Raw genomic sequence first — 27,584 nt, 5'->3', positions numbered from 1 at the left:
TAGTCATTTAGTGGTGTCCGCCTCTTCGTGACCCCCTGGACCAGAGCACGCCAGGCACTCCTGTCTCCCACTGCCTCCCGCAGTTTAGTCAAACAAATAAAGAATTAGGAGATGACCTAGTATTGACCCTGCAACAGCCAGACACTAGTACCAAAAGAGTATTAGAATTAATTGAGATATTTGGTCAAGTAGCAGGATTTAAATTGAACAAACAAAAAACGAAAGTGCTGGAAAAAAATTTAACAATGGAGGAAAGAGAGAGATTTCAGAATGAAACAGGTTTGGAAATAACGAAAAAAGTGAAATACCTGGGGATAAACTTAACATCTAAGAATGTGAATTTATTTAAGGATAATTATGAAAAATGTTGGTTAGAAGTAAAGAAAGATCTAGAAATTTGGTCAAGGTTGAGACTTTCCTTGTTAGGCCGAATTGCTACTATTAAGATGAATGTATTGCCTAGAATGTTATTTTTATTTCAGACGTTGCAGATCTTGGACAAGATGGACTGTTTCAAGAAGTGGCAGAAAGATATATCAAAATTTGTCTGGCAGGGCAAAAAGCCCAGAATAAAATTTAAGATCTTAACTGATGCAAAAGATAGAGGGGGGTTTGCCCTACCGGACTTAAGACTTTATTATGAATCGGCAGCTTTCTGCTGGCTGAAACACTGGCTACTTCTTGAGAACACAGACATTTTGGATCTGGAAGGGTACGATAATAACTTTGGCTGGCATGCATACTTATGGTACGATAAGGCAAAGGTGTATAAAGGTTTCAAAAATCATATTGTTAGGAAAGCATTATATAATGTTTGGATCCGATATAAAGATCTGTTGGAAAGTAAAACTCCCAGGTGGCTGTCACCAATGGAAGCCAAGGAGGTGAAAAAACTTAATATGGATTCTAAATGGCCAAAATATTGTGAAATCTTAGAACATGATGGTGAAAGAGTTAAACTTCAGAGTTATGAGAAATTAAAGTCCAAAGTTCGAGATTGGTTGCACTATCATCAGATAAATGAGACATTTAAACAGGATAGGAAAATAGGATTTCAGAAAGAGAGGTCAAAATTAGAAACAGAACTGTTAGAACCCAATACTAAGAATTTGTCAAGAATGTATAATTTGCTGTTGAAATGGAATACACAGGATGAAACGGTGAAATCAGCTATGATTAAATGGGCACAAGACATCAGTCATGACATTATGTTTGCTGACTGGGAACAGTTATGGACCACTGGTGTTAGATTTACCGCATGTAATGCTTTGAAAGAAAACATAATGAAAATCATCTATAGGTGGTACATGACCCCAGTCAAGCTTGCAAAAATCTATCATTTGCCCAATAATAAATGTTGGAAATGTAATGAGACTGAAGGTACTTTTTACCACCTTTGGTGGACCTGCCCGAAGATTAAAGCTTTTTGGGAAATGATCTATAATGAAATTAAGAAAGTCCTTAAGTGGACCTTTCCTAAGAAACCTGAGGCTTTTCTCTTGGGCATGGTTGGCCAATTGGTGTTAAAGAGGGACAGGATTTTTTTTATGTATGCTACCACAGCAGCAAGAATTCTTCTGGCAAAGTATTGGAAGATGCAAGAACTACCTACTCTGGAAGAATGGCAAACAAAGGTGACGGACTTTATGGGACTGGCTGAGATGACTGGCAGAATCCGCGACCAGGGGAAGGAGACAGTGGAAGAGGACTGGAAGAAATTTAAAATATATCTTTAAAACTGTTGTAAAATTGAGGAGTGTTAAGATGTCAAGGGGTAAGAAGCAGAGAATTACAGCTGTAATTAACAAATTAAAGAAAACTTAATGAAAGGGAATTATAAATAAATTGACTAAAGGGTTGCTAAAGAATCGTAAAACAAGGATGCAGTGATGGGGAGGTATGGGGAAGTCGAAGGAAAGAAGGTGCATGAAAATAAGATTATGAAGTTATACATGTTTAAATGTTTTGTATGTTTTTGTTTTGTGTTTCGCTTGTCTTTATTATGTGTTTGGAAAATGAATAAAAATTATTATAAAAAAAACAAATAAAGAATTAGGGAGGGGAAATGCCCTAGAGAGAGAAGCTAAAGCGTTTGCAAGGAGGACGGTTTGTAAGCAGAGGTATTCCTGTCCTTCTCCCTCACAATTATGTCCCTCTTAATATACTTCTCCCTCACAATTATGTCCCTCTTAATATACTTCTCCCTCATGTCCCTCTTAATATACTTCTCCCTCACAATTATGTCCCTCCTAATGTCCTTCTCCCTCATAATAATGTCCCTCTTAATATACTTCTCCCTCATGTCCCTCTTAATATACTTCTCCCTCACAATTATGTCCCTCCTAATGTCCTTCTCCCTCATAATAATGTCCCTCCTAATATACTTCTCCCTCACAATTATGTCCCTCTTAATATACTTCTCCCTCATAATAATGTCCCTCCTAATATACTTCTCCCTCACAATTATGTCCCTCCTAATGTCCTTCTCCCTCATAATAATGTCCCTCCTAATATACTTCTCCCTCACAATTATGTCCCTCCTAATGTCCTTCTCCCTCACAATTATGTCCCTCCTAATATACCTCTCCCTCACAATTATGTCCCTCTTAATATACTTCTCCCTCACAATTATGTCCCTCTTAATATACTTGTCCCTCATAATAATGTCCCTCCTAATGTCCTTCTCCCTCCCTCCTGTCTCCCAGTCCCGCCCCACCTCCCTGGCCAGGGGCCTGAGGTCCCTCTGGCTCCCTCCCGGACCCCCAGCCTCTCTTCCCTCCCCTTCCCGCCTCCCGGGGCAGGGAGTTCCCCAGGCTTCCCCCGAGAGGAGACCCACCAGAGCCCGGCAAGCGAAGGCGAGGACGCTCTGGCCCAGGAGACCCTCTGGCCGGAAGGGACGTCGGAGGGGGAGGAGCGGCCCGTTTTCCTTTCCTGTCCTCTCTAGGAAGCCAGCTCGGCGCGTCTTAACCCTTCTCTCTCCCTGCCGAGGAGCCCGGGGCATCAAGCGGGCGGAGAGGAGGAGGCAGGGAAGAAGCAGGACCCAGAACCCGGGACTGGGCGCGTGTGCGTGTGAAGGGGGAACCCGTGTCCGGGAGGAGGAGCCCGTCTCTCTGCCTGGGGCTGCGAAGGGGAGTCGGGGCGGGGAAGGGGGGGGGGTCTCATCATCTCTAATTCAATATATTAGGATTCTCCTCAGACGCAGCAGCTGGGTCATCCTGAGCCTCTTTGGCTTGGCGCTTGCTGGTCATTTTCTGACAGGAATTTTTTCTCTCTTTAATCAAAGAACTTCACTCCTTTCTTAAACTGGTTGTTCTGTGTCTCTGGGTTTGTTTCTGTGTGGGATTTTACTTCGTATCACGGCTCTTTCCCCCCCGGCACCCTTGGGCCCGCCCTTCAGGCTTGTCGTTTCCTCCCTGGGTTCCTTTTTCTGGAAGGGACTGAGTATTACTGCTCCCCCTGAGTCTCCTTGGATTTCCTCTCCCAAGGTAGAGACTTCCGTTACTGTTTTCAGCCTAAATGAGCAGGAACCTCTTGAAAACATTGCTCTGAACGGATGAGCTGTTTGAGCTCATCTAACTTTCCTCCCGTCTGTCCAGAGCTTGGTCAATTCGGCTGCCCAGTTGGGCCTAAGTCTCTCCTGGTTTCCTTTTGATTTCACCAAAGGCTTTTTGGCTTTGTTCTGCAGTCAGTCCAAAGCGCACTTTCACTCTCTCCTTAAATGTGAGGGAATCAGAGGTTTCATCCTCTCTGAGATCTGAGTATATTTCACTCAAAATTCCACGTATCTGTGGGCGTAAGGGCAGCACCCAGTTTTCCTCATGAATGTTTAAGTCTGCCAGTCCGCTCAAAACTAAATGGGATCTGTGTGGGTTTTAACTTCATATCCCACCTCTGCCCCCAATTAATATGCGAAGACGCAGGGGCTCTTCCCCCCCCCCGGCACCCTTGGGCCCGTCTTCTCTCTCTTAAATATAGTGCGCCCACCTCACAGAACACGATTTCCACAAATGCCCTCCAACTACCTCAGATTATCTTGTGGGGGACTTGCGTGAGGTAAAACTCACTAATTGGGAGTCTCAGGCAGGATTTCTTCAAATAAACATTAACGATTTTATTTAACAAGGAAGTTTATGACACTAGTGGATAAAACGTAGGATATTTCAGTTTACAATGTTATTTCCCTTCAAGGTTTTCTCAGTTGTTTCACACTTAAGACTTTGGCTCTTAACAAGGTGGCACTTTCTGCCAGTTACCCTACTCCCGAGGGACTCCAAGCCAAAGACCCAAGGGATCTCTGGTTTGGGAGTCTTCTCTTTCTAGAAGGATCTCTCCCCTCCTGACTGGGATGAGAGCTCAGCAGCCGGTCTCTTTCCAGCTCCTCCTTCTCCTGGCTCAGCCTCCCAGTTCCTTCCTGGCCTGATTTACTCTCCCAGGACACCACACACTGTCCTTCCCACTAAGCTCAGAGACTCCTTTCTCTAGCTGGTGGTCTTTTCCTCAGAGTGGATGTTTCCACCCAGAACCAGCTCCTCTCACTCCCCATCTTCCCCACCTCCCTCCAAAGCTCCTAGCCATGGGGTTAAATGGGCCCAGGTCTCCCTCCTCCAGCTCCAGGGCTCTTAGTCTGTCCGATAACCACATGGGGCATCTTTGGGTGTAGGATATTCTCCTAGGGGCCCCAACCTGCCACTTCTCCATGTTCTTTTCTGATAGATCAAGACGCACGGCAAGGGCGTTGTCCGGGTGCTGCCCTGAGCTTCTTGCAGCCTGATGCCAACAAACAGGCGTGTGTGTTCTGCTTGTTTATGGGAAGCTGGGGGTCTTTTCCTCAGAGTGGATGTTTCCACCCAGAACCAGCTCCTCTCACTCCCCATCTTCCCCACCTCCCTCCAGAGCTCCTAGCCGTGGGGGGAACTGGGCCCAGGTCTCCCTCCTCCAGCTCCAGGGCTCTTAGTCTGTCCGTTAAACCACATGGGGTGTCTTTCGGTGTAGGATATTCTCCTAGATGCCCCAACCTGCCACTTCCCCTGAGCTTCTTGCAGCCTGATGGCAACAAACAGGCATGTGTGTCTTGCTTCTTGGCAAGTAAAGCAACACCCTCCCTGGTCGGATGGAGGGTCTCACCTCTGGAATGGTGGAAATGACCATCCAGCCATGTGGTTGGTCAGGGACCCAGGCCCCTCCTGAATCTTCTTCTGAGGGTCTCAGGATGGGTGATAAATTTCGGGGAATTGGATTGGCAGGCAGTGGCCCTCTGCATTTGTTCCTGCCCTGCCCCAGCGCATCATGGCCCTCGGAAGCCACTCCTGAGAGGACCTGTTCTCCTCCCCAGCCTCCCTTTGATTCCATGGGCCTTTCAGAGTCTCTCTAGGACACCTGGCTCACAACAAGGCCAGCTTGTCTTCCCACTGTTCCTGTAAGGGAGGAGAAAATGCTTGTGCTGAGAAGGGTGTGAAGTGAAGAGAGATTCATATCTGAAGTGATCTGAAAGGGACTTCACTGCCCTCAAACATCCCCCCTATTGGATGGAAGGAGTTTGGGGTGGGCTTGACAAAACCTTGTATAGTTGAAGGGAAAAGGGACAAGAATGGTCCCTCCTCCAAAACGGAAACCACCACTGCTTGTGGACGCTTGCGATGCATGAAGCTATCCATTTCCATTTCTTGGTTTTGCAGTGTGATTTATCATCTAATGCTCTTTGCATTTAAAAAGTAGGACCATAGATTTACAATGTTTGCTTCTGACCAGCTCGGCCTTTCTCTCTTGCCCCCTCAGGGCTTGAAGGGATGTTTAAACATGAGCAGGAGGAGGGCAGCGCCATCCATGTTGTGCATCGGGCTTTTGTACATCAGCCCAAGGGGAGGTTCCAGCGCTTGGTCCGGAGGCTGCGCAATTGCATCCGGAAGGAAGATGATCCATGCAACTTCCTGTGCTGCAAGCCAGGTAAGCTAGGCATATTGGGGCGGGGGGGGGGGGGGAGATGACGACTATTTCGTGACTTTCAAGAATAGGAATTTTCCACACCTTTGTCGACAGAATCCTCTGCCATACCTATTCACCACTTGGATTAATACATCAAGACTCAGTAAGTGGTGAGTAGGTATAAAATATACTTCTAAAGGCAAAGGAAACATCAAAACACATAAAAATGTAAACAATGTAAACATGGTAATGTCCAGAGTTAAGTGTGATGAAAGAAACACACGTAAAACTCACCTCATGTCCCACGGCAGAAGGAATGGCCCACATGGGAAAGAGCCAACCCAGACCCCCAATAGTCAAAGAGTCTTTCTGATAATGGCCAGCCGGCAGGGAAAGACTTCAGGGCTAGGAGGTCCCTGGAGGAGCCCTGCTTCCACTCTCTCCCATTCAGGCAGCTGGACGGAACTGTTAGTTTCGGTTTGCCACTGAGCAGTGCTTTATAATAATAATAATAATAATTTATTATTTATACCCCGCCCATCTGGCTGAGTTTCCCCAGCCACTCTGGGCGGCTCCCAATCAGTATTAAAAACAATACAGCATTACATATTAAAAACATCCCTGAACAGGGCTGCCTTAAGATGTCTTCTGAACGTCAGGTAATTCTTTATCTCTTTGACATCTGATGGGAGGGCGTTCCACAGGGCGGGCGCCACTACCGAGAAGGCCCTCTGTCTGGTTCCCTGTAGCCTCACTTCTCGCAATGAGGGAACCGCCAGAAGGCCCTCGGCGCTGGATCTCAGTGTCCGGGCTGAACGATGGGGGTGGAGACGCTCCTTCAGGTATACAGGACCGAGGCCGTTTAGGGCTTTAAAGGTCAGCACCAACACTTTGAATCGTGCTCGGAAACGTACTGGGAGCCAATGCAGATCTCTCAGAACCGGTGTTATGTGGTCCCGGCGGCCACTCCCAGTCACCAGTCTAGCTGCCGCATTCTGGATTAATTGCAGTTTCCGGGTCACCTTCAAAGGTAGCCCCACGTAGAGCGCATTGCAGTAGTCCAAGCGTGAGATAACTAGAGCATGCACCACTCTGGCGAGATAGTCCGCGGGGAGGTAGGGTCTTAGCCTGCGTACCAGGTGGAGCTGGTAGACAGCTGCCCTGGACACAGAGTTAATCTGCGCCTCCATGGACAGCTGTGAGTCCAAAATGACTCCCAGGCTGCGCACCTGGTCCTTCAGGGGCACAGTTACCCCATTCAGGACCAGGGAATCCTCCACACCTGCCTGCCTCCTGTCCCCCAAAAACAGTACTTCTGTCTTGTCAGGATTCAACCTCAATCTGTTAGCCGCCATCCAACCTCCAACCGCCTCCAGGCACTCACACAGGAGTCACAAGACTCTGTCTACATTCCACACATTCCATACTGTTGGAAGTCTCACGGGAGACGGATTCCTGTTCCTTTGTTCCTTTGTTGTTCAGTTGCTCTCTGCTCTCACAGAGAGAGGATGTATTTTTCTGTCTGCGTAGCTAGATAATAAAACTCCTAGCAATGTAGCCCATACCTCTCCTCTCTTCCCTGTGTTGGAAACTCTGCTGAATGGGGAATGTGCCTGGAGCCTTATCGGATGCTCAGGTCGTCAATCACGTGGAGGCGATTCCGGAAGATCGAGCTTTATCAGCTCGGTCAAACGGAGATCCCGAGAGGAACTACCAGGGAAGAAGTTCCATTGAACTCAGTGCAATGAGTTCTGGGCAGACCTGCAGAATTCTCCAGTTCTAGGATTCCACGACACCCCAGATCACTCTCTGTATCTGGGAAGGGACTGCAGCAGAGCTGTGAAGTCAAGGAGGGGGAGAAGAGGAGACAAGAAGAGCAAGCTTTCTCTTGGCTAAAAACCAAACAAACACCCCAGAAGCAGCAGGAAAGGCCCAGAGGGGGAGGGGCTTTGCAAGGACATCCCCCTGGCAGGCCTTTTCCTCGCCAGGCTCTCCAGACACCAGATAGGCTTTCATTTTTATGCCAAGGACGCCCTGAAAGGACTTAGACCAGTCATGACGTGAAGGAGGTATTGAAGGAATAAATCATAATTTGGGTCAGCCACCGGCCATAGCAATAAAACAATATGATATACAAAGAAAAATAAATAAAAAGTTATAGAATATACTTTTAAGGGTTCTGAGTCAATAGTCAAACGGTGGATCTTATTCTAATCGCCCCAGCTAAAAACCTTGCAACCTTGGCTCATCTTGATCTGCCAAGAGAAAGGACACTGTAAAGAAGATATTAAAAAACTTGGCCAAGGACTTGCAAGTCCCAGCTCTGGGTACGTAGTAGGAATTGCTGTTGGGCACCAGATGTGGCAAAGAACCCGGCTGCAAAACTCACCCTCATATTATTTGGCCTTCTCAATGAACCTCTTTCCACATTCCAAGTACGAATAGGGTTTCTCCCCTGATGAATTCTGTGATGGGAAGTGAGATGGTCCTTTCGACTGAAGTTCTCTCCACACTCTTGGCACTCATAAGGTTTCTGAAATTGTTTCCCCTCACTCTGAATGCTTTGATGAATCGTGAGTTTGGCCTTCTCAATGAATCCTTCTCAATGAACCTGGATAGGGTTTCGCCCCTGTATGAATTCTTTGATGGACAGGAAGCTGGTGGCTGTCACTGAAGCTCTTTCCACATTCCTAGCAGTGATAAGGTTTCTCCCCTGTATGAATTCTGTGATGGGAAGTGAAACTGTCCTTTCGACTGAAGCTTTTTCCACATTCCAAGCACTGATGGGTTTTCTTCTCAAGGGGATTTCTTTGATTTGAAGTGGAATGGGAGTTCTCACTGAAGCTCTCTCCGTACTCTGAATATGACTTCCCCACTGTTTGGCTTTTGTCGTGGTCTCCCTCATTATCCTTCTCCAATTCATCATCACCTGCAACTAAGTGACAAACAGATTAGAGCCTCAGGAAGCAATGGAGTCCCAAATTATGGAGCAGTGCTAATTAAAGCTTGTGACAGGGAAAGAACTGAAGGGAGTTAGATGTGAGGTCTTCCTCCAGGGTTCACTGCCTGGGGTTCCAAAAGCCTGCTTATTTTCTGGGACGGATTTTGTTTGGTCCAATCTTGGGATCTGTGCCATCTCCAATGTCACTCGTCTCTTTAGTCAGCCAAGGACAGAAAGAAGAAGAACAGAAACAAAACATCTGAGAGAAGCCACTTCAACTTCCTGAATCACTTTGAAGATACATTTAAGAAGGCCTGGGCAGTTTAGAGGACTCTGGAAAAAATATGGGGGGGTGTCTTATCTGCCCTGGAGGATCTTCCCCCCTGCTCAGCACCTTGCACCTCTGGTGGCCCTGGGCATGGGGGCTGCTGATGGATGGAGTCTGAGGGGGAAGGAGAGCGGTCAGCGCCCCTCCTCCTCCTCCTGTGCATCTGGCCAGAGCCATGGCTGCTTTCCTGAGGCCCTTCCTCTGCTTCTGCCCCCGTGAAGGGGCCCTGATGGGAGGCTGTGGGGGCTGCAGACAGGCCAGCCCTTCAAGAGCAAAAGGGGGCCATCTTGGAGGGGGGTAGGCATAATATTAAGTCTTACTGAGAGCGTCCGAGATCCCCCGATTCTCCTCCATGACTTCCTTATGGAGGGCTCTCTGGTCAGGATCCAGCAATGCCCATTCCACATCTGTGAAATGGACAGCTACATCTTCAAAGCACACTGGACCCTAAAAGAAAAAGGTTGTCCTCTTAGATAACATAAAGGTGAACTGTTACACTTTGTTGTTTTCTGCCTCTTCATTGATGTTCTGTATTAATTGGATTCTTTTTCTGCACATTTTATGGATGCATATTTTGATGTTTTAATGGAATTATTCGTTGTGTATTTTAATGAGGGGCATTAAGAAGCTGGTGTTCTTCAAATCATTCCTCAAATCCTGTGCACAAACATTTCTGTTTGCCACATGGAAGGATCCCTTCTTCTGTCCCTCTGTGCTGTTCTTGCCGGGTGGGGAGTGTTGGGATCCCAGAATGCTGTGTGAGATACTAAGTCTGCAGGCTTGAGTCTGCTAGCTGATGCAACTGGCTGATGCAATCGGCCTGCAATTCTTTCTATGCAAGTGCAGGGTCAGAATGCTGTCAGTTGATTGGCTGTCCTTGGTTTAAAAGGGAAAGGTGGTGGTGCAGAGGAGTGTGGTCACAGAGAGAGAGAGTCTTCCTCTTTGCCTTAAGGTGCAGCCAGGTACTCGGTTTGACTGTATGAACTGCTCCTGTATTATAGCCTGTAGATATTTGTATATATAGAGCTCACAATAAATATACTGCACTGAAGAACCTGGAACTCTAAGCATTTCTGCGAAAGCGCCGCAAAGATTTCGCGACAGGGAGGACCCTCCTGAAGCCCTATAGACATCTCCAAGGTGCGCAGGGGAATGAGAGGGGGAAAGCCCCATTGTGGGACTAATGGGGTGAATCCTGGCCACTCTTTGGTATGGGGTGTGAACTGCTTAGAAGCCTATTTGAGCCTTCAACCCTCCTTCCTTGGCGGTTCCTCCCCCCATTCCTCTGTGTCCCCCAGTCCATGGCATCCTCTCTCCCCACATGGCCCCTTCCTCCTACCTGCTCTGGGTCCACAGGGGCAGCTTCCCCTCCACCACCATGAAAAGATGAAGGAGCAGGTCTTGCTGGCATCGTTCCTGCGAGAGAAGAAGGTGAGTGGGAAGCCAAGAGCGCATGCTTCACTCCAAAGGAAAAGTACAGGTGCGCCTTCAACCAAGTAGGAGTTGCCACCTAAATGTGGACGTTTCTACCCATTTGACATACTAGTTGTGCAAAAGCACATCTCCCTTTCTCTGGGCTCTGGGTCCCCTGTGAATTCTCCAATAAGATGAAAAGAAATCACAGATTAGTTTCAAAATCCACAGCTTGTGAGCAGACGGAGAAAGAACTCCTTCCTCCTTACCCAGAGGCCTCTCTCTGGAGTCCAAGGGAGTCTTTTCTATCTCTGAGGAATCCGGACCTATTTCTGCTAACAGATCCTTCCTCTGAAAGAGCAACAAGCATTCAGGGGGGCTGCTAGGGGCGTCTTGGAAGATGGTGGATAATAACATCTATCCAGCCCGCAAGAGGCAATTTGAGGCTGATTATGGGGAGTAAATCAGTCTCTTTCGTCTCTGATAGGTTTCCTGTGAGGAGAATCAGAACTTACAGGGTTAAACAGTTCTGTGTGACATCTCACATTCTGAGGCGTGGTTAGATTCACATACGGGAATCTTTCTTTGTGTGTGAGTTACTTTCGTTTTTGGCTGAGAGACAAGAGGATGTCCGCTCTCTCTCTTTTTTTTTTTTTAATAATTTTTATTAACTGGCCAATCACATCAAATTAAATCACATCATATAAATTCCGAATTACAAAGCCAAATTTTTAAATTTTGTTGGGGGAACCCATACTTCAAGATCCAAAGGGGAATTCAGATCATCTTCTTATTACTGCGTTAATGTCCAAATCAGTCCCAATCAGTCCAGACAAAGTTCATAATTCTATCCAGTCTTATCTTGGTGTTGCCACATCATATCTTGTTCGTATAATTTCTCTTTTTCCTTTGCGATCTCTTCTGTTAGTCTCTTTAAGCCGATAGCAAGTGTAATAATCCTGTGTGGATTTCCCGTTCCTCCACTAACTCCAGATGGTTTCCATATATCTCCTTCGTAGATAACATAACTTTTTCCATCGTAAATTTTGGCATTTGTCGCTCTTAAGTCCCACCGAGGAGTTGATTCACGGTATGTAAACAACTCTATTTCTCTCTTTCTCCTCCCAGACCCAAGAGCTCCCACAATGCCTCACAAAATGGCGATGGTATTTTTTTCCTGAGTGCGACACTCCAAAACTCTTAGCTTTCCAGCTTCATCTTGAAACATTGCTTTGGATCGAAAGTTTATCTCCACACAGCCTTAAATCCACAGCTTAAGTCCTTAATTTCTGACTTATTAGGGGAGGAGGATTCTTGTTAAGTCACATAAAAAGGTAGAGGCAGGTTTTCCCCCCCCTCCCTCCTCAGTCATTTGTCATACCGTATCTTGACGTTCTTCTCATATTTTATTGTTGTCTTGTTATCAGAGATCTCTTCTGTCAGCAGTATTTACTCCCCTTTTTCCTTGATGTATGTGCAATTAATCACGTCCAAATTGTTTCTTTTAAAGATCATTGCAACCAGCGGCGCGAATCGGGGACGGCATCGAGGAGTGCCGAAAATCCCACAGGAGGGCTTTGTGCCTAGTGCCCCCACCCCCACAAATTCGGGGGTGGTATAGGGCACAGCAAGCAAGGGCCGTCCCCCCCATAATCCTGGGGGGGTTAAGGTGGCTAATTACCCCCATCATAGCCTCCAAATTACCTCGTGTGGGTCGGAGAGATGTTATTGTCAGCCATCTTCCGATGCGCCACCTAGTGGCCCCCGGATGTCCGCTCTCTCGCCCGGACTGATTTATGATGTTTTTCTTCTCATTAAAGACTGTTAGAGATTAGCAAGAAGCCTGCATACAGTCTGATTTATTATACACACACAAGGCACCTTTTCTGCTGCTGCGGGACTCTGCTAAGAGCTGCAAAGAGAGCTCAAGTTTTACCTATCAGCACAGGCATTCATCGGCACAGGGAGAAGCATGCCGGGCGCCATTATATCTCAGCAGGTTAATGGGCCCAGCCAAGCTATGGAAGCTGTTGCCACGTCGTGCCTGTGCGTGTGGGAGAAGCCGGCTGGAGCTCCTGCCTAACATTTGAGGCAGCGAAGCTCACTGGGCAAGATGTCATCTTCAGGACCGAGTGCCAAGAGGAGCTGCTGGTTACGTGAGTAGGCTCAGCCCCGGGGGAGAAGATGACAGATGGCCAGGAATCTTTCACTGTACCTTTCGAGAAGTTAAATGGGAGCAACTGGGAAGAGTGGTCCAGGAAGTTGAAGGCCTAGTTGGTAGCCAAGGGTCTGTGGGAGGCGACCCAAGGGCCCCCACAGCACGCTCCAGCTCCCGGAGCTGCTGCAACGGTCGTTGCAGCTGCCTATGCCTCACAGAGGAAGGACCAGAAAGCCCTAGGAGCTATCGTGCTCAGTTTGGAGGGCTCACAGCTACCTTTGGTGGAGGGTCTTGAGACTGCCCAGGAGGCCTACCAGGCACTAGAGAGAGTGCACCAAGTGCCCAGGCTGTTTGGCAGGAGCTGGAGAGGGTTTGCCGAGAAACCACAGCGGAAGCCAAAAGCCACGTTCCCAAGAGGCAGTACAGCCTCACAGAGAGCTGCTGGCAAGGTTGGGGGGGCGCAGAGAAGACCAAAGGCAAGTTTGAAAAGTTTTCCACTGGTTGTTTGTGTGATGAGGAAGAACGCCATCTCAGAGAGAGCTGAGCTGGCTCAGGGTGCCCTGCTGGTAGCAGAGAGGGGGGGCCAAGCCAGAAGGCACGGTTCAGGCTTTTTCCACTCGTCGTTGCTTTGTCTGCGGGTCTGTTGAACACCTGCGTCGGTCATGTCCAAGGAGAGCCAGAGAGGCCGGGCAGAATGTCTCCAAGGTCGCTTCCCATGGCAGTCAGCCAAGTCCTCGTGGCAGCTAGCCAGGTTTCCATGGCAGCCAGTCTAGGAGAGGAGGCCAGCGTGGGAATGCGAAGAGAGGACGTGACAGAGGAAGTGAGAAGGATGGTTCTTCTTATCACCTTGCTGCCTCCATGGCAACGTTGAAGGACAACTCCAGTGACGGCAGCATGCTGCGTTGGGTCATCGACTCAGGAGCCAGCCACATCTGATGCCATCTAGTGGCTAAATGTGGAACTGCAGGGCTGTTTCAACTGGGAGAACAGTCACTCTTGCTGTTCTCACAGAAGATGGCACACAGAGACAATTAACCACCATTGGGAATGCGTTTGTTTCTTTTTTACAGGCAGAGCTGGAAGCCTACGTTGTGCCAGGAATGAAGTGTTGTCTTTTGTCTGTATCTGCTCTTGTAAAGGAGGGTTATAAGGTTTGCTTTGAAAATGATGTTTGTTCTATTTCCAGGGGTGGGAAACAACTGGTCAGTGTTGCATGTCAGAACAGGCTCTATGTTCTGGAGACATCTCTGGAGGGTAAGGGGGACGCTGAGACAGCACAGGCGCAGTGTGCTAACGTTCCCACACGCTTCGTGTACTCATTGTGGCACAGGAGAATGTCTCACTACTGTTGGAAATATATCCAGAAGCTGCCACTGAGGGTTGCAAGATGAAGGCATGTGATACGTTCTTGGATTGTAGGGCTTGCAAAAGAGCAAAGGTAAAAAGGTGCAGTTATCCAAGATCGGAGAGGGTAACCACAAGGTCTTTTGAGCTTGTGCATACAGACCTTTGTGGACCCATGCCAGTGCCGAGTCTGGGCAGAGCCAGGTATGCGGTCACGCTGACAGATGATTTTTCGAGAAATGGCTGGATCTTCTCGCTGAAACACAAAAGCGAGGCAGCGCACTGAACAAAGACTGGGTTGAAGCAGTGGAACTACGTTTTCCACCAAGGTACAGAGCTTTCAGAGTGACCGAGGCGGAGAGTTCACCGGGTCTGCTCTGCAGAGTTTCTTCTGCCAGAAGGGGATACGTCACAGGTTGACGGTTGCTTTTTCTCCTCAGGGGAATGGCGTAGCGGAGCGCAGGAAGAGAACGCTAGCAGAGGCAGCTGACGCTCTACTGCTTGACGCTGGTTTGCCTCAGTGCTTTTGGGCCGAAGCTTGCAAAGAGAGCTCAAGTTTTACATATCAGCACAGGCGTCCATCGGCACAGGGAGAAGCGTGCCGGGCACCATTCTATCTCAGCAGTTCTCCCCTGTATGAATTCTTAGATGGGAAGTGAGTGTGGCACCATTAATGAATCTCTTTCCACATTCCAAGCACTGATACGGTTTCTCCCCTGTATGAATTCTTTGATGGGAAGTGAAACTGCGGTTTTGACTGAAGCTCTCCACATTCCACACACTGATTGGGTTCCCCCCTGTATGAATCCTTTGATGGGAAGTGAGATGGGCCCTCTGATTGAAGCTCTTTCCACATTCCAAGCACTGATAGGGTTTCTCCCCTGTATGAATCCTTTGATGGGAAGTGAGATGGGCACTCCGATTGAAGCTCTTTCCACATTCCAAGCACTGATAGGGTTTTTCCCCTGTATGAATTCTTTGATGTGAAGTGAAATTGTGCTTTCTAATGAAGCTCTTTCCACATTCCATGCACTGATAGGGTTTTCCCCCTGTATGAATTCTTTGATGGGCAGTGAGATGGGAGCCCTGACTGAAGCTCTTTCCACATTCCATGCACTGATATGGTTGCTCCCCTGTATGAATTCTACGGTGGGCAGTGAGATTGTACCTGTGACTGAAGCTCTTTCCACATTCCAAGCACTGAAAGGGTTTCTCCCCTGTATGAATTCTACGATGGGAAGTGAAACTACGGTTTTGACTGAAGCTCTTTCCACATTCCATGCACTGATAGGGTTTTTCCCCTGTATGAATTCTACGATGGGAAGTGAGATCGTGGCTGTGACTGAAGCTCTTACCACATTCCACGCACTGATAGGGTTTCTCCCCTGTATGAATTCTGCGATGGGAAGTAAGATTGTGGCTGTGACTGAATCTCTTTCCACACTCCAAACAGTGATATGGTTTCTCCCCTGTATGAATTCTACGATGGGAAGTGAGATTGTGGCTGTGACTGAAGCTCTTTCCACATTCCAAGCACTGATACGGTTTCTCCCCTGTATGAATTCTTTGATGGAACGTGAAACTGCGGTTTTGACTGAAGCTCTTTCCACATTCCATGCACTGATAGGGTTTCTCCCCTGTATGAATCCTTTGATGGGAAGTGAGATGGGCACTCTGATTGAAGCTCTTTCCACATTCCAAGCACTGATAGGGTTTCTCCCCTGTGTGAATCCTTTGATGGGAAGTGAGCTTGGCCCTGTGATTGAAACTCTTTCCACATTCCACACACGGATAGGGTTTCTCCCCTGTATGAATCCTTTGATGGGAAGACAGCTTGGCTCTCTGATTGAAGCTCTTTCCACATTCCAAGCACTGATAGGGTTTCTGCCCCGTATGAATCCTTTGATGGGAAGTGAGATGGGCATTCCGATTGAAGCTCTTTCCACATTCCACGCACTGATAGGGTTTCTCCCCTGTATGAATCCTTTGATGGGCAGTGAGATGGGAGCCCTGACTGAAGCTCTTTCCACATTCCATGCACTGGTATGGTTGCTCCCCTGTATGAATTCTACGATGGCAAGTGAGACTGTACCTTTGACTGAAGCTCTTTCCACATTCCAAGCACTGAAAGGGTTTCTCCCCTGTATGAATTCTTTGATGGGAGGTGAGAGAGGAGCTATCAGTGAAGCTCTTTCCACATTCCACGCACTGATAGGGTTTCTCTCCTTTATGAATTCTACGATGGGAAGTGAGATCATGGCTGTGACTGAAGCTCTTTCCACACTCCAAGCAGTGATATGGTTTCTCCCCTGTATGAACTCTACAATGGGAAGTGAGATTGTGCTTGTGACTGAAGCTCTTTCCACACTCCAAGCAGTGATATGGTTTCTCCCCTGTATGAACTCTACGATGGGATGTGAGATGGGCACTCCGAGTGAAGCTCTTTTCACATTCCAAGCAGTGATAGTGTTTCTTCTCAAGGGGATTTCTTTGATGGGAAGTGGAATGGGAGCTCTGACTGAAGCCCTCTCCACAGTCTGAATCCAGATATGGCTCCTCCACTGTGTGGATTTCGTTGTGGTCTCCCTCGTTCATCATTTCCAATTCATCACCACCTGAAACTAAAAGGCAAATGGATTAAGAGTCTCGGGAAGAAGTGCAGTCCCAAATTATGGAACAATGCTCATTAATGCTTGGGACAGGGGAAGAACTGAAGGGAGTTAAATGTTATAATGTTCCTTTTGTTCCGTAAAAATGTCTAGTTTCGTATACAAATGAAGCTGAATATTATATGTTTTCTCTCTCTAGTTTTCAAAAGTACAGCTTAACCTGGTAACATCATTTTGTTCAAATTTAAATATGCATCTGTACTATCTTCATAAATAAAATGTGCTTTTATTATTATTTAAAGGTGGCCAAAGCGGGAAAGTTCCCTGTCCAAAATGAAGATATACAGTGCTACCTTGGGTTACATACGCTTCAGGTTACATACGCTTCAGGTTACAGACTCTGCTAACCCAGAAATAATGCTTCAGTTTAAGAACTTTGCTTCAGGATAAGAACAGAAATCATGCCCCGGCGGCGCAGCGGCAACAGCAGGAGACCCCATTAGCTAAAGTGGTGCTTCAGGTTAAAAACAGTTTCAGGTTAAGAACGGACCTCCAGAGCGAATTAAGTATTTAACACGAGGTACTACTGTATTCAATATGCCAAGTTGTTCAATATTCAGTAATAAATCTAAACAAATTTTAAGAGCTTGAGAAATATTTGGGAACATTGACTCTGGACTGACTTGGTCATAGTCAGCTACCTTGTGGTCAGCGATGTAAGAGTAGGCAAATAAAGATGGCAAACATGAACTTCTGTGTGCTGAAAAACACATTTTGTATATTGAACAAATGTGTGTAGCAGCTGCCAAATTTAAATTTTTTTAGTGGCTAAAAATTTAATGATGATGTGCATCACCTTAAACCAATTTGGATGTTTTCTTAAATTCTCGACATCACAGAATGCAGCAGAAACTTGTCATATCAGTATTATTATTATTATTATTCAAGTTTCATTACAGTGGTACCTCAGGTTACATACACTTCAGGTTACAGACTCCGCTAACCTAGAAATGGTACCTTGGGTTAAGAACTTTGCTTCAGGATGAGAACAGAAATCGTGCTCTGGCAGCGCAGCAGCAGCAGGAGGCCCCATGAGCTAAAGTGGGGCTTCAGGTTAAGAACAGTTTCAGGTTAAGAATGGACCTACGAAATGAATTAAGTTCTTAACCCAAAGTACCACTGTACTTAAATGTTACATTATTGTGAGAAGTTACAGGGGAAGAGGCAGGGGGCCTTCTCGATAGGGGCACCCACCCTGTGGAACGCCTCCCCCCTCAGATGTCAAGGAAATAACTATGCAACTTTTAGAGGACTTCTGAAGGCACCTCTGTATTGGGAAGTTTTTAATGTTTGATGTTTTATTATGTTTTTCTATTTGTTGGCTGGGCCACGCAGTCAGATGGGCAGGGTAAAAATAATAAAATTATCATTATTGTTACTACAGGGTTCACTGCCTGAGATTCAAAAAGCCTGGCTCTGTTTTGGGATGGAGTTTGTTTGGTTCAGTCGTGGAATCTGTGCCATCTCCAATGTCAAGCGACTCTTTGGTCAACCAGAGAGAGACAGAAAGAAGAACAAAAGCAGGAAACTTGACTGAAGATACTTCAACACTTCAAATCACTCTGAATCCTAAATTTAAGAAGGCCTGGGCAGTTCAGACAGCCTGATCGTGGTTTTAAACGACAGAACTAGAGGAAGAATATTCACAGGGAAAACAATCAATAGCCATCCCTCCGAGGTTTGCTGTGGGAGTGTTAACATCCCAGGTGCTGTGGGTGGCGCTGTTGAGCCCCATCGAAATATCAGAGGTTCGTCACATAGAGAGATGTCTTGCATTACAAAACAGATAGGATGATCCAATAGGGAGCCTTACCGAGAGAGTCCAAGATCCCATGATTCTCCTCCATGACCTCCTGATGCAGAGCTCTCTGGTCAGGATCCAGCAACGCCCACTCCTCGTCTGTGAAATGGACAGCCACATCTTCAAAGCACACTGGACCCTAACAGAACAGGAAAAAGGCTGTCCTCTTAGAGAACATTCCCTTGGCTCTGTTGTTTTCTACAGCGGCCAGACCCCTCTCTGCCTTCCTCATCCCTCTCTCCTGCTGCAGCTTCTGCCTCGGAGTCTGGGCTGCTCTCTGCCACAGACTCCCTCTGCTCCCTGAACCCTCTTCCCTCTCCAGCTTCAGACACCTCCTCCTCCTCCTCCTCCTCCTCCTCCCAGTCGGCTCCCTCTTCTCTGGCTCCTCCCACCATTCCTCTGCATCCAAGCAGTCCTTCCCCACAAGGCTCCTTCCCCCTACCTGATCTGGGTCCACAGCTGCTGCCTCCCCTCCACCACCATGAAAAGATGAAGGAGCAGGTCTTGGTGGCATCATTCCGTCACCTGGGAGAGACCAAGGTAAGTGGAAACCGTGAGCGCCTGCTTCTCTCTGAGGTGAAACAGTGCATCTCTAAGTACAGGTGGGGCTTTGTCCAAGTCTCCCCTGCTAGCTTCCGGTTCCGCTCTGCCTTAATGGAGGCAGCGGGAGATCGTTGGAGAAGGAAAAACAAGGATGATTGAGGGTAATTCTCCTTGCAAGTTGCCCCCAGGGACAGGGGGGAACGGGCTTCATTCCCAGTTTGTCTCGGTACCAGGTTCTGGCTCCGGCATGGATTGCGGGAGGCAGGGAGGCGCTGAGTGCAAAAGCCCTTCGCCTGCCGAAAACCCTCCTTCACTGCCACTAAGAAGCAGAGGTTCTCCTGTCAATTAGAGCTCAATTTGGACTAATGTGCAGGCGTTGCTGGAAGAGATGAGATCATAAACTGCGGAATTGAACCAGCTGCAGTAAACGTCTCCCCTGCTGAGTACATTTGGACATTTGTACCAATTTCATATATTAGTTGTGCAAAAATAGAGTTCCACGCCTCTGAGCTCTGGGCTCCAGGTGTCTTCCCCCAAAAGATGCAAAGAAATCACAGATTAGTTTCAAAACCAAGAGAATGTGACAAAACGGGGGAGAAAACACTCCTTCCTCCTTACCCAGAGGCCTCACTCTGGCGTCCAACCGAGTCTTCTCTGCCTCAGAAGAATCAAGACCCATTTCTGCCCAAAGATCCTTCCTCTGAAACAGCAGCAAGGATTCAAAACAGAGAATGGGGAGAAGGGTTAGAAAAGGAATGGCAGAGGCAAGCGCTTTTGGGGGACAGAGGTGAAAGCTGCTTCCTGCTTCTGCTAGACTGGGGTCTGGGGTTGGCTGCCAGGACCATGAAACATTGGTCCTCAAGGATCTTCACTGGCTCCCAGAACATTTCCCAGCACAATTCAAAGCCCTAAACGGCCTGAAAGGCCCACTATACCCAAAGGAGCGTCTCCATGAACTGAGGTCCAGTTCCGAGGGTCTTCTGCTGATTCCCTCCCTGTGATAAGTGAAGTTACAGGGAACCAGGCAGAAGACCTTCTCCACAGTGGCCCCCACCCTGGGGAATGCCCTCCCGTCAGGTGATAAGGAGATAAGAAAATGCATAACTTTTAGAAGACATCTGATGTCTTCTTATGCTTTTATATGTGCTGGAAGGCACATGGGTGTAGTATTAATAATAATAATAATAATAATAATATGAAGAAGCAGAAGCAGAAGCAGAAGCAGATCTGTTCCTAGATGCTTTCCAAAAAAGGATGGGCCATTAGGAAATGATTTGGGAATACTCTCCCTCCTCTTTGGAGCCCCTTGGGAGTATCCAGAGGAAAGTCTCTCTCACCTGCTGCTCTGCCTGCTTCCTCTCCTCTGCCTGACTCAGGAGGAAACCTTCGGCCAGAGCCACTGCCTGGGAACTGGTCTCTGCTCCGCATTCCCTCACCCAGCTCTCCATCTCCAGAGGAAGGACAGCCAGGAACTGCTCCAAGATCACCAGGTCCAACATCTGAGCTTTCGTGTGGCTTTCTGGCTTCAGCCACTGATGGTCAAGGTGGTAGAGTTGGCTGCAAACCTCTCGGGGTCCTTTGGCCTCCTGGTAGCAGAACTGCCTGAGCTGCTGGCTCTGCACCTCTGAGCAAAGGGTGTCCTCCTCACCTGGGTTCTTCTGCTCGGAGTTTTCCCAGAATCCCCCACTGCTCCCCGTTTCCATGGCATGGCCTCTTCCTGCTTCAGGGCCAGCTGAGTCTTGCTCATCCATCTGGGCTCTCCGGAAGTCTCCAAGAGATCGGAAGGAGCCCCTTGGTCTTCTGACAAGTTCTAATGGAAGGTGCAACAAATCCTACGAATCAAACACACTATTCTATTGTAAGATCAATACAGTGGTGCCTCGCAAGACGAAAAGAATCCGTTCTGCGATTCTCTTCATCTAGCGGTTTTTTCATCTTGCGAAGCAAGCCCATTGACGGCTTAGCGGATTAGCGCTATTAGCGGTTTAGTGGCTTTTAGCGGCTTATCGGCTTAGCAGATAAGCGGCTTAGAAAAAGGGGGGGGAGCCGCAGGAACTCGCAAGACATTTTCGTCTTGCGAAGCAAGCCCATAGGAAATTCGTTTTGCGAAGCACCTCCAAAACGGAAAACTCTTTCGTCTAGCGAGTTTTCCGTCTTGTGAGGCATTCGTCTTGCGGGGCACCACTGTACATAGCCAAGTGAAGAAGAATGTTCCCTGAGGAATCGTGGTGAGAGAAGGGGGAGGGAGAAGTCATAACTGTGAGTGACAAGTGAGTGTAATCTGGAGCCAAGGCAACAGTGGGGGTCCCTCCCAATCCCACTTCATAGTCCGGAGCTTCACCCCAACCCAGCCCTATCTGCTTGGGTGGCTTGGTGAGCAGCAGGGCTCATGTCTAGCTCCAGCCACCGTCCCTTTGGGACTTCCTGCTCTGGATCTGAGGGGACGGTGGCAAGGCCCTCTGGGTGGAACTGCCCTGGAAGACGCCTCGGAAACTGGACTTTCAGTCAAATAAAGAATTGTTGTTGTTGTTTAGTGGTGTCCACCTCTTCGTGACCCCCTGGACCAGAGCACGCCAGGCACCCCTGTCTTCCACTGCCTCCCACAGTTTAGTCAAACAAAGAATTAGGGAGCGGAAATGCCCTACATACATTTATGAAGAGAAAGAGAAGGGAAGCTTCATGGTCTTTCCCTCTTAATATCCTTCTCCCTCATAATAATGTCCCTCTTAATATACTTCTCCCTCATAATTATGTCCCTCTTAATATACTTCTCCCTCATAATAATGTCCCTCTTAATATACTTCTCCCTCACAATTATGTCCCTCTTAATATACTTCTCCCTCATAATTATGTCCCTCCTAATGTCCTTCTCCCTCATGTCCCTCTTAATATACTTTTCCCTCATGTCCCTCCTAATGTCCTTCTCCCTCACAATTATGTCCCTCCTAATATACTTCTCCCTCACAATTATGTCCCTCCTAATGTCCTTCTCCCTCCTAATAATGTCCCTCCTAATATACTTCTCCCTCACAATTATGTCCCTCCTAATATACTTCTCCCTCACAATTATGTCCCTCCTAATATACTTCTCCCTCACAATTATGTCCCTCCTAATATACTTCTCCCTCACAATTATGTCCCTCCTAAGGTCCTTCTCCCTCCCTCCTGTCTCCCAGTCCCGCCCCACCTCCCTGGCCAGGGGCCTGAGCTCCCTCTGGCTCCCTCCCGGACCCCAGCCTCTCTTCCCTCCCCTTCCCGCCTCCCGAGGCAGGGAGTCCCCCAGGCTTCCCCCGAGAGGAGACCCACCAGAGCCCGGCAGGCGAAGGCGAGGCCGCTCTGCCCGGAAGGGACGTCAGAGGGGAGGAGGAGGGGGAGGAGCGGCCCGCCTTCCTTTCCTGTCCTCTCTAGGAAGCCAGCTCGGCGCCTCTTAACCCTTCTCTCTCAGAGGCTTCGCGCAGGCGCAGAGTTGCTCCCTCTGAGGGGAAGAGGCCGCACTTGGGCCGGCAATGGGGGGGGGGGGGCGCCTGGCCGGGAAGAAGCCGGACTGGGCGCGTGTGCGTGTGAAGGGGGAACCCGTGTCCGGGAGGAGGAGCCCGTCTCTGCCTGGGGCTCCGGGACTGCGAAGGGGCGTCTGGGCGGGGGGGGGCGCAGGGGCCAGATGGGGGACCCGGGGGTGTCTCTTCTCGGGGGGGGGGGCGTCCTGCCTGGCTCTCTTGGGGGCCCCTGGGCGTGTCTAGGGGGTCTGCGGGGCAGAGAGCCCTGTCCCAGCAAGAGGCGGCGGGGGGGCAGCTGGAGGGGGGAGACATTGCCAGACATGGCTGGGGGGGCCATTCTGTGTTGTCCCATCTGCTGCTTTGGGTCTGTCTTTCAGCCATAAATGTATGTTCTTGGTGAAGTCCCATTGGAAACAACACAGGAGCAGCCAAGGGGGTTTGCCTAGGAAGCCTTTTATTCCCCCTCCGGTGACGTTGTGTGTTCTGAACACGCTGGCATTCTTACACCCCCAAAATTCCTGGATTCAGTAAGTGTTAGAATTTGGCTTAGACTTGGGTTGCCAGACCTGCGTTTATTCCACTGTGTGCTAGACACTTCCAAGCCGCTGGAATCAGCATGTCTTCAAAGCTCCTCCAACCAGACAAGTTTGCCCTGAAGTGAGAGGCTGGGGTCATGAGAACAAAGGGACTCGGTAGGAGAGGGAAAGGTGAGAGGGCCCTCTTCCTCCGCAGGTGAAGGAAGCTGAGCTGCAGAGCTTAGGAGTTATGGGATGGAGAAGCGGAGCAGCAGGCAGAGCAGGATGGTTGGGGTTTGTCTGAATCCACAGCTGCGGCTCTGGGAGAAACAAGAACCTCTAGGAGTGTCAGTGCTGTAAAGCCCACCATCTCCATGCTCCTGTCAATAAACCAGATATCATGAAGACACCAGTGACTTCTCTGGGCCTCATTCCAAAAGGAAACACGAACCCTGAGTGACCACCTTAAATCCTTGGAGAGATTGGGATGGATGCAACAACAGAGAGAGAGAGAGAGAGAGAGTTGTTCATTTGCTGAATTGGATTGTTTCAACCTGGAAACAAAACATCCGCAGCTTCTCTAGCCTACCTATAGTAGGAGTCTTGAAAGTGAGAGTCATCATCGCCTCCTCCTCGTTTTTGCTCCTCACAATCTGCCCACCCTCCCAGAGAAGGGCAACCAAGGAGATGAAGACTCCCTCCTCTTCCTTCTGTGACGGCAGGTTGCTCTTGCTCCTTGTCCGCCTTCCAAAATGAAGAACAGAATCCTAAAGTTGGAAGGGACCCCAAGGTCCATCTAGGCCATTGGAGGCAACCTAAGGCCCGGGGGCCGGATGTGGGCCAATCGCCTTCTCAATCCGGCCCCCGAACGGTCCGGGAATCAGCGTGTTTTTACATGAGTAGAATGTGTCCTGTTACTTAAAATGCATCTCTGGGTTCTTTGTGGGGCATAGGAATTTGTTCATTCCCCACCCCCCAAAAAAATATAATCCGGCCCCCCACAAGCTCTGAGGGACGGTGGACCGGCCCCCGGCTGGAAAAGCTTGCTGACCCCGGATCTAGGGCTGTTTCTAAATGTCCCAACGCTGCCTGGCACTGGTCCCTCCAAATGTTCTTGTCTGGCTGGTCTTTCTTCACCCAGTCATGTCAAGGAGCAGCATGGGGGCTAAAAGGAGGAAGAAATGGAGGACAATATCCCACTCCCCCCAGAAAAGCTCTTCTTTCTCTTTTTGTGGAGGGTCTAGGCCCCTCTTGAAGGACCTTTGCCTTGCTCCAAGCAGGTTGTATATTTCCACCCCTTGGGACGGGACTGAAATATTTGACTTGCCTCGTTTTGAAGCTTTGACCATTAGGCCTGCACACCATCAGCTTTTACAGTGGTACCTCGGGTTAAGTACTTAATTCGCTCTGGAGGTCTGTTCGTAACCTGAAACTGTTCTGGGGCCTCCTGAAACTGTTCATGTGCCGCCGGAACATGATTTCTGTTCTCATCCTGAAGCAAAGTTCTGAACCCGAGGTACTATTTCTGGGTTAGCGGAGTCTGTAACCTGAAGCGTCTGTAACCCGAGGTACCACTGTACATACTTTACATTTGCTCCACCCCCAACATTGCTTGTGGCAGTTCTGCCCTCGCCTTAATCTCCTCCATTTTGAAAGGAAACCTCTCTTTTTCATGGGCCATCTTGGCCTCCCTGTCTCTTTCTTCTTGGGCTCCTCTCTCTCTCTCTCTCTCTCTCTCTCTCTCTCTCTCTCTCTCTCTCTCTCTCTCAGCCTGTATCTCTGCTAGATGAAGGGCAGCTGCCATTCTGGCCTCTTCTCTCTCTTTCTCTGCTTCAACCTTAGACAATTCCAATCTTAGCCTCATCATCTCTAATTCAATATATTAGGATTCTCCTCAGACGCAGCAGCTGGGTCATCCTGAGCCTCTTTGGCTTGGCGCTTGCTGGTCATTTTCTGACAGGAATTTTTTCTCTCTTTAATCAAAGAACTTCACTCCTTTCTTAAACTGGTTGTTCTGTGTCTCTGGGTTTGTTTCTGTGTGGGATTTTACTTCGTATCACGGCTCTTTCCCCCCCGGCACCCTTGGGCCCGCCCTTCAGGCTTGTCGTTTCCTCCCTGGGTTCCTTTTTCTGGAAGGGACTGAGTATTACTGCTCCCCCTGAGTCTGTGGAGAGACATGTTTTGTTGCAGCTGGGGCAGATGAAGGAGTCTGGTCGTGTTGCTGCAGATGCACTTAACCTCAAGATTATGGGTTTGAGCCCCACATTGGGCAAAATATTCTTCCATTGCAGGGGGTTGGGCTAGATGACCCTCTTGGTCCCTTCCAACTCTACAATTCTGGGATTGATGTAGCATCTCTTCACACAAGAGACTCAAGCTACATTTTCTATAGCCACCTTACTAGCCCTGACAAAACGCCATTGCTTTCTTTTATGGATCCAATGGCATTTAGATAAAACTGGAACTTTTGCTTTTGTTAAAGCACTTAAATCTTGATGACTAAAATGACATATAGAATTCGAGACCAAAAAGGTACAAAGTTTGAAGAAGAGGGGGGTAAATTTGTGGTATATATAAGAAATAACTGTAGAAGTTTAAAAACTACGGCAGGGTTAACATAAATCCTGTGATGTGTATAGAAGGTCAATAAGAATCTACAAGAGAAGATATGTTTTAAGAAAACCGACGCAGGGAAGGAAGGAAGTCGCGGCGTGAAGATACGCAATGTAAATAAGATGACACAAAGTGTTGATTGTAAAAGATTGTTTTATTTGTTGTCTGTGGAAAAAAATTTTAAAAATGCATTTAAAAAAAAATAATCTTGATGGTCTTTCATTTCAGGAATGCCACTGTATGCCAAAAAGTTGCTTATGGGTTTGAAAGAGATCGATGATACCGTGGCGGAGGGGGAGAGGGGCTCAGGGCTGTATGAATGCCACAACACACAGGGCTATCCATAAACAGTGTTTATGGAAGACAATCTTACTCGTCAACGAGGGATCGCCAAAGAAGAAGAAGAAGATTCCTGCGCCACCTCCCTGTCAAAAATTCTGATATGTGTACATTAACTTGATGAAGGCAGCTGGATGATGAAGGCAGGATTACAAAGGAATAGGGAAATAATAATAATAATAATAATTATTATTATTATTATTATTATTATTTATTATTTATACCCCACCCATCTGGCTGGGTCTCCCCAGCCACTCTGGGCGGCTTCCAACAGAACACTAAAATACAATAACCTATGAAACATTAAAAACTTCCCTAAACAGGGCTGCCTTGAGATGTCTTCTAAATGGCAAGTAGTTGTTTATCTCTTTGACATATGATGGGAGGGTGTTCCACAGGGCGGGTGCCACTACCAAGAAGGCCCTCTGCCTGGTTCCCTGTAACTTGGTTTCTCACAGCGAGGGAACCGTCAGAAGGCCCTCGGAGCTGGACCTCAATGTCTGGGCAGAACGATGGGGGTGGAGACACTCCTTCAGGTATATTGGACGAAGGCCATTTAGGGCTTTAAAGGTCAGCACCAACACTTTGAATTGTGCTAGGAAACGTACTGGGAGCCAGTGTAGGTCTTTCAAGACTGGTGTTATATGGTCTTGGCGGCCGCTCCCAGTCACCAGTCTAGCTGCCGCATTCTGGATTAATTGTGGTTTCCAGGTCGCCTTCAAAGGTAGCCCCACATAGAGCGCATTGCAGTAGTCCAAGCAGGAGATAACTAGAGCATGCACCACTCTGGTGAGACAGTCTGCGGGCAGGGAGGGTCTCATCCTGTGTACCAGATGGAGCTGATAAACAGCTGCCCTGGACACAGAATTGACCTGTGCCTTCATGGACAGCTGTGAGTCCAAAATGACTCCCAGGCTGCGCACCTGGTCCTTCAGTTACCCCATTCAGGACCAGGGAGTCCCCCACACCAGCCCGCCCCCTGTCCCCCAAAAACAGTACTTCTGTCTTGTCAGGATTCAACCTCAATCTGTTAGCTGCCATCCATCCTTCAACTGCCTCCAGACACACAGGACCTTCACCGCCTTCACTGGTTCTGATTTGAAAGAGAGGAAGAGCTGTGTGTCATCTGCATACTGATGAACACCCAGGTCAACCCCCCTGATCATCTCTCCCAGCAGCTGCATGTAGATGTTGAATAGCCTGGGGGAGAGGACAGAACCCTGAGGCACCCCCACAAGTGAGGGGTCTGAACACTCATCCCCCAAGACCACTTTCTGGACATGGCCCAGGAGAAAGGAGCGGAACCACCGTATGACAGTGCCCCCAGCTCCCAGCCCCTCTAGATGGTCCAGAAGGATGTTATGGTCGATGGTGTCAAAAGCCGCTGAGAGATCCAGCAGAACTAGGAAACAGCTCTCACCTTTGTCCCTAGCCCGCCGGAGATCATCAACCAGTGCGACCAAGGCAGTTTCAGTCCCATGATGAGGCCTGAATTCCGACTGGA

At 48.4% G+C, this 27,584-nt stretch overlaps 2 protein-coding genes and 1 long non-coding RNA gene across 6 annotated transcripts in view; 1 reads left to right on the top strand and 2 right to left on the bottom strand.

Annotated features, from left to right (window-relative positions):
- Window positions 1-3,038, bottom strand: part of LOC309345561 (uncharacterized protein) — a 63,768-nt gene extending 60,730 nt beyond the window's left edge. For all 4 annotated transcript variants that reach the window (XM_081868658.1, XM_081868659.1, XM_081868660.1 and 1 more), the window contains exon 1: window positions 2,837-3,038. In XM_081868658.1, the coding sequence (XP_081724784.1) occupies window positions 2,837-3,001 (165 nt within the window). In that variant the 5' untranslated portion in view covers window positions 3,002-3,038. The remainder of the gene's footprint in view (window positions 1-2,836) is intronic.
- A 125-nt stretch (window positions 3,039-3,163) lies between these two features.
- On the top strand, window positions 3,164-24,964 carry LOC309346294. The gene is made up of 2 exons (XR_014158575.1): window positions 3,164-4,139; window positions 24,682-24,964. It is a non-coding gene; the product is annotated as an uncharacterized lncRNA (long non-coding RNA).
- LOC309345940 (zinc finger and SCAN domain-containing protein 31-like) lies at window positions 8,518-22,549 on the bottom strand. Its single transcript, XM_081869450.1, has 6 exons — window positions 22,426-22,549; window positions 20,457-20,951; window positions 19,738-19,819; window positions 19,019-19,101; window positions 18,589-18,715; window positions 8,518-8,857 (listed from the first exon to the last, which is right to left on the bottom strand). The coding sequence occupies exons 2-6, from the start codon at window positions 20,868-20,870 to the stop codon at window positions 8,613-8,615; spliced, it is 951 nt and encodes a 316-aa protein (XP_081725576.1). The 5' UTR covers window positions 20,871-20,951; window positions 22,426-22,549; the 3' UTR covers window positions 8,518-8,612.
- Window positions 24,965-27,584: the final 2,620 nt, after the last annotated feature.

The sequence above is a fragment of the Podarcis erhardii genome (genome assembly GCF_964252035.2).
Source record: "Podarcis erhardii genome assembly, chromosome: 7".
NCBI classification, from domain to species: Eukaryota; Metazoa; Chordata; class Lepidosauria; order Squamata; family Lacertidae; genus Podarcis; species Podarcis erhardii.
This window is presented reverse-complemented; position numbering and strand designations above follow the sequence as displayed.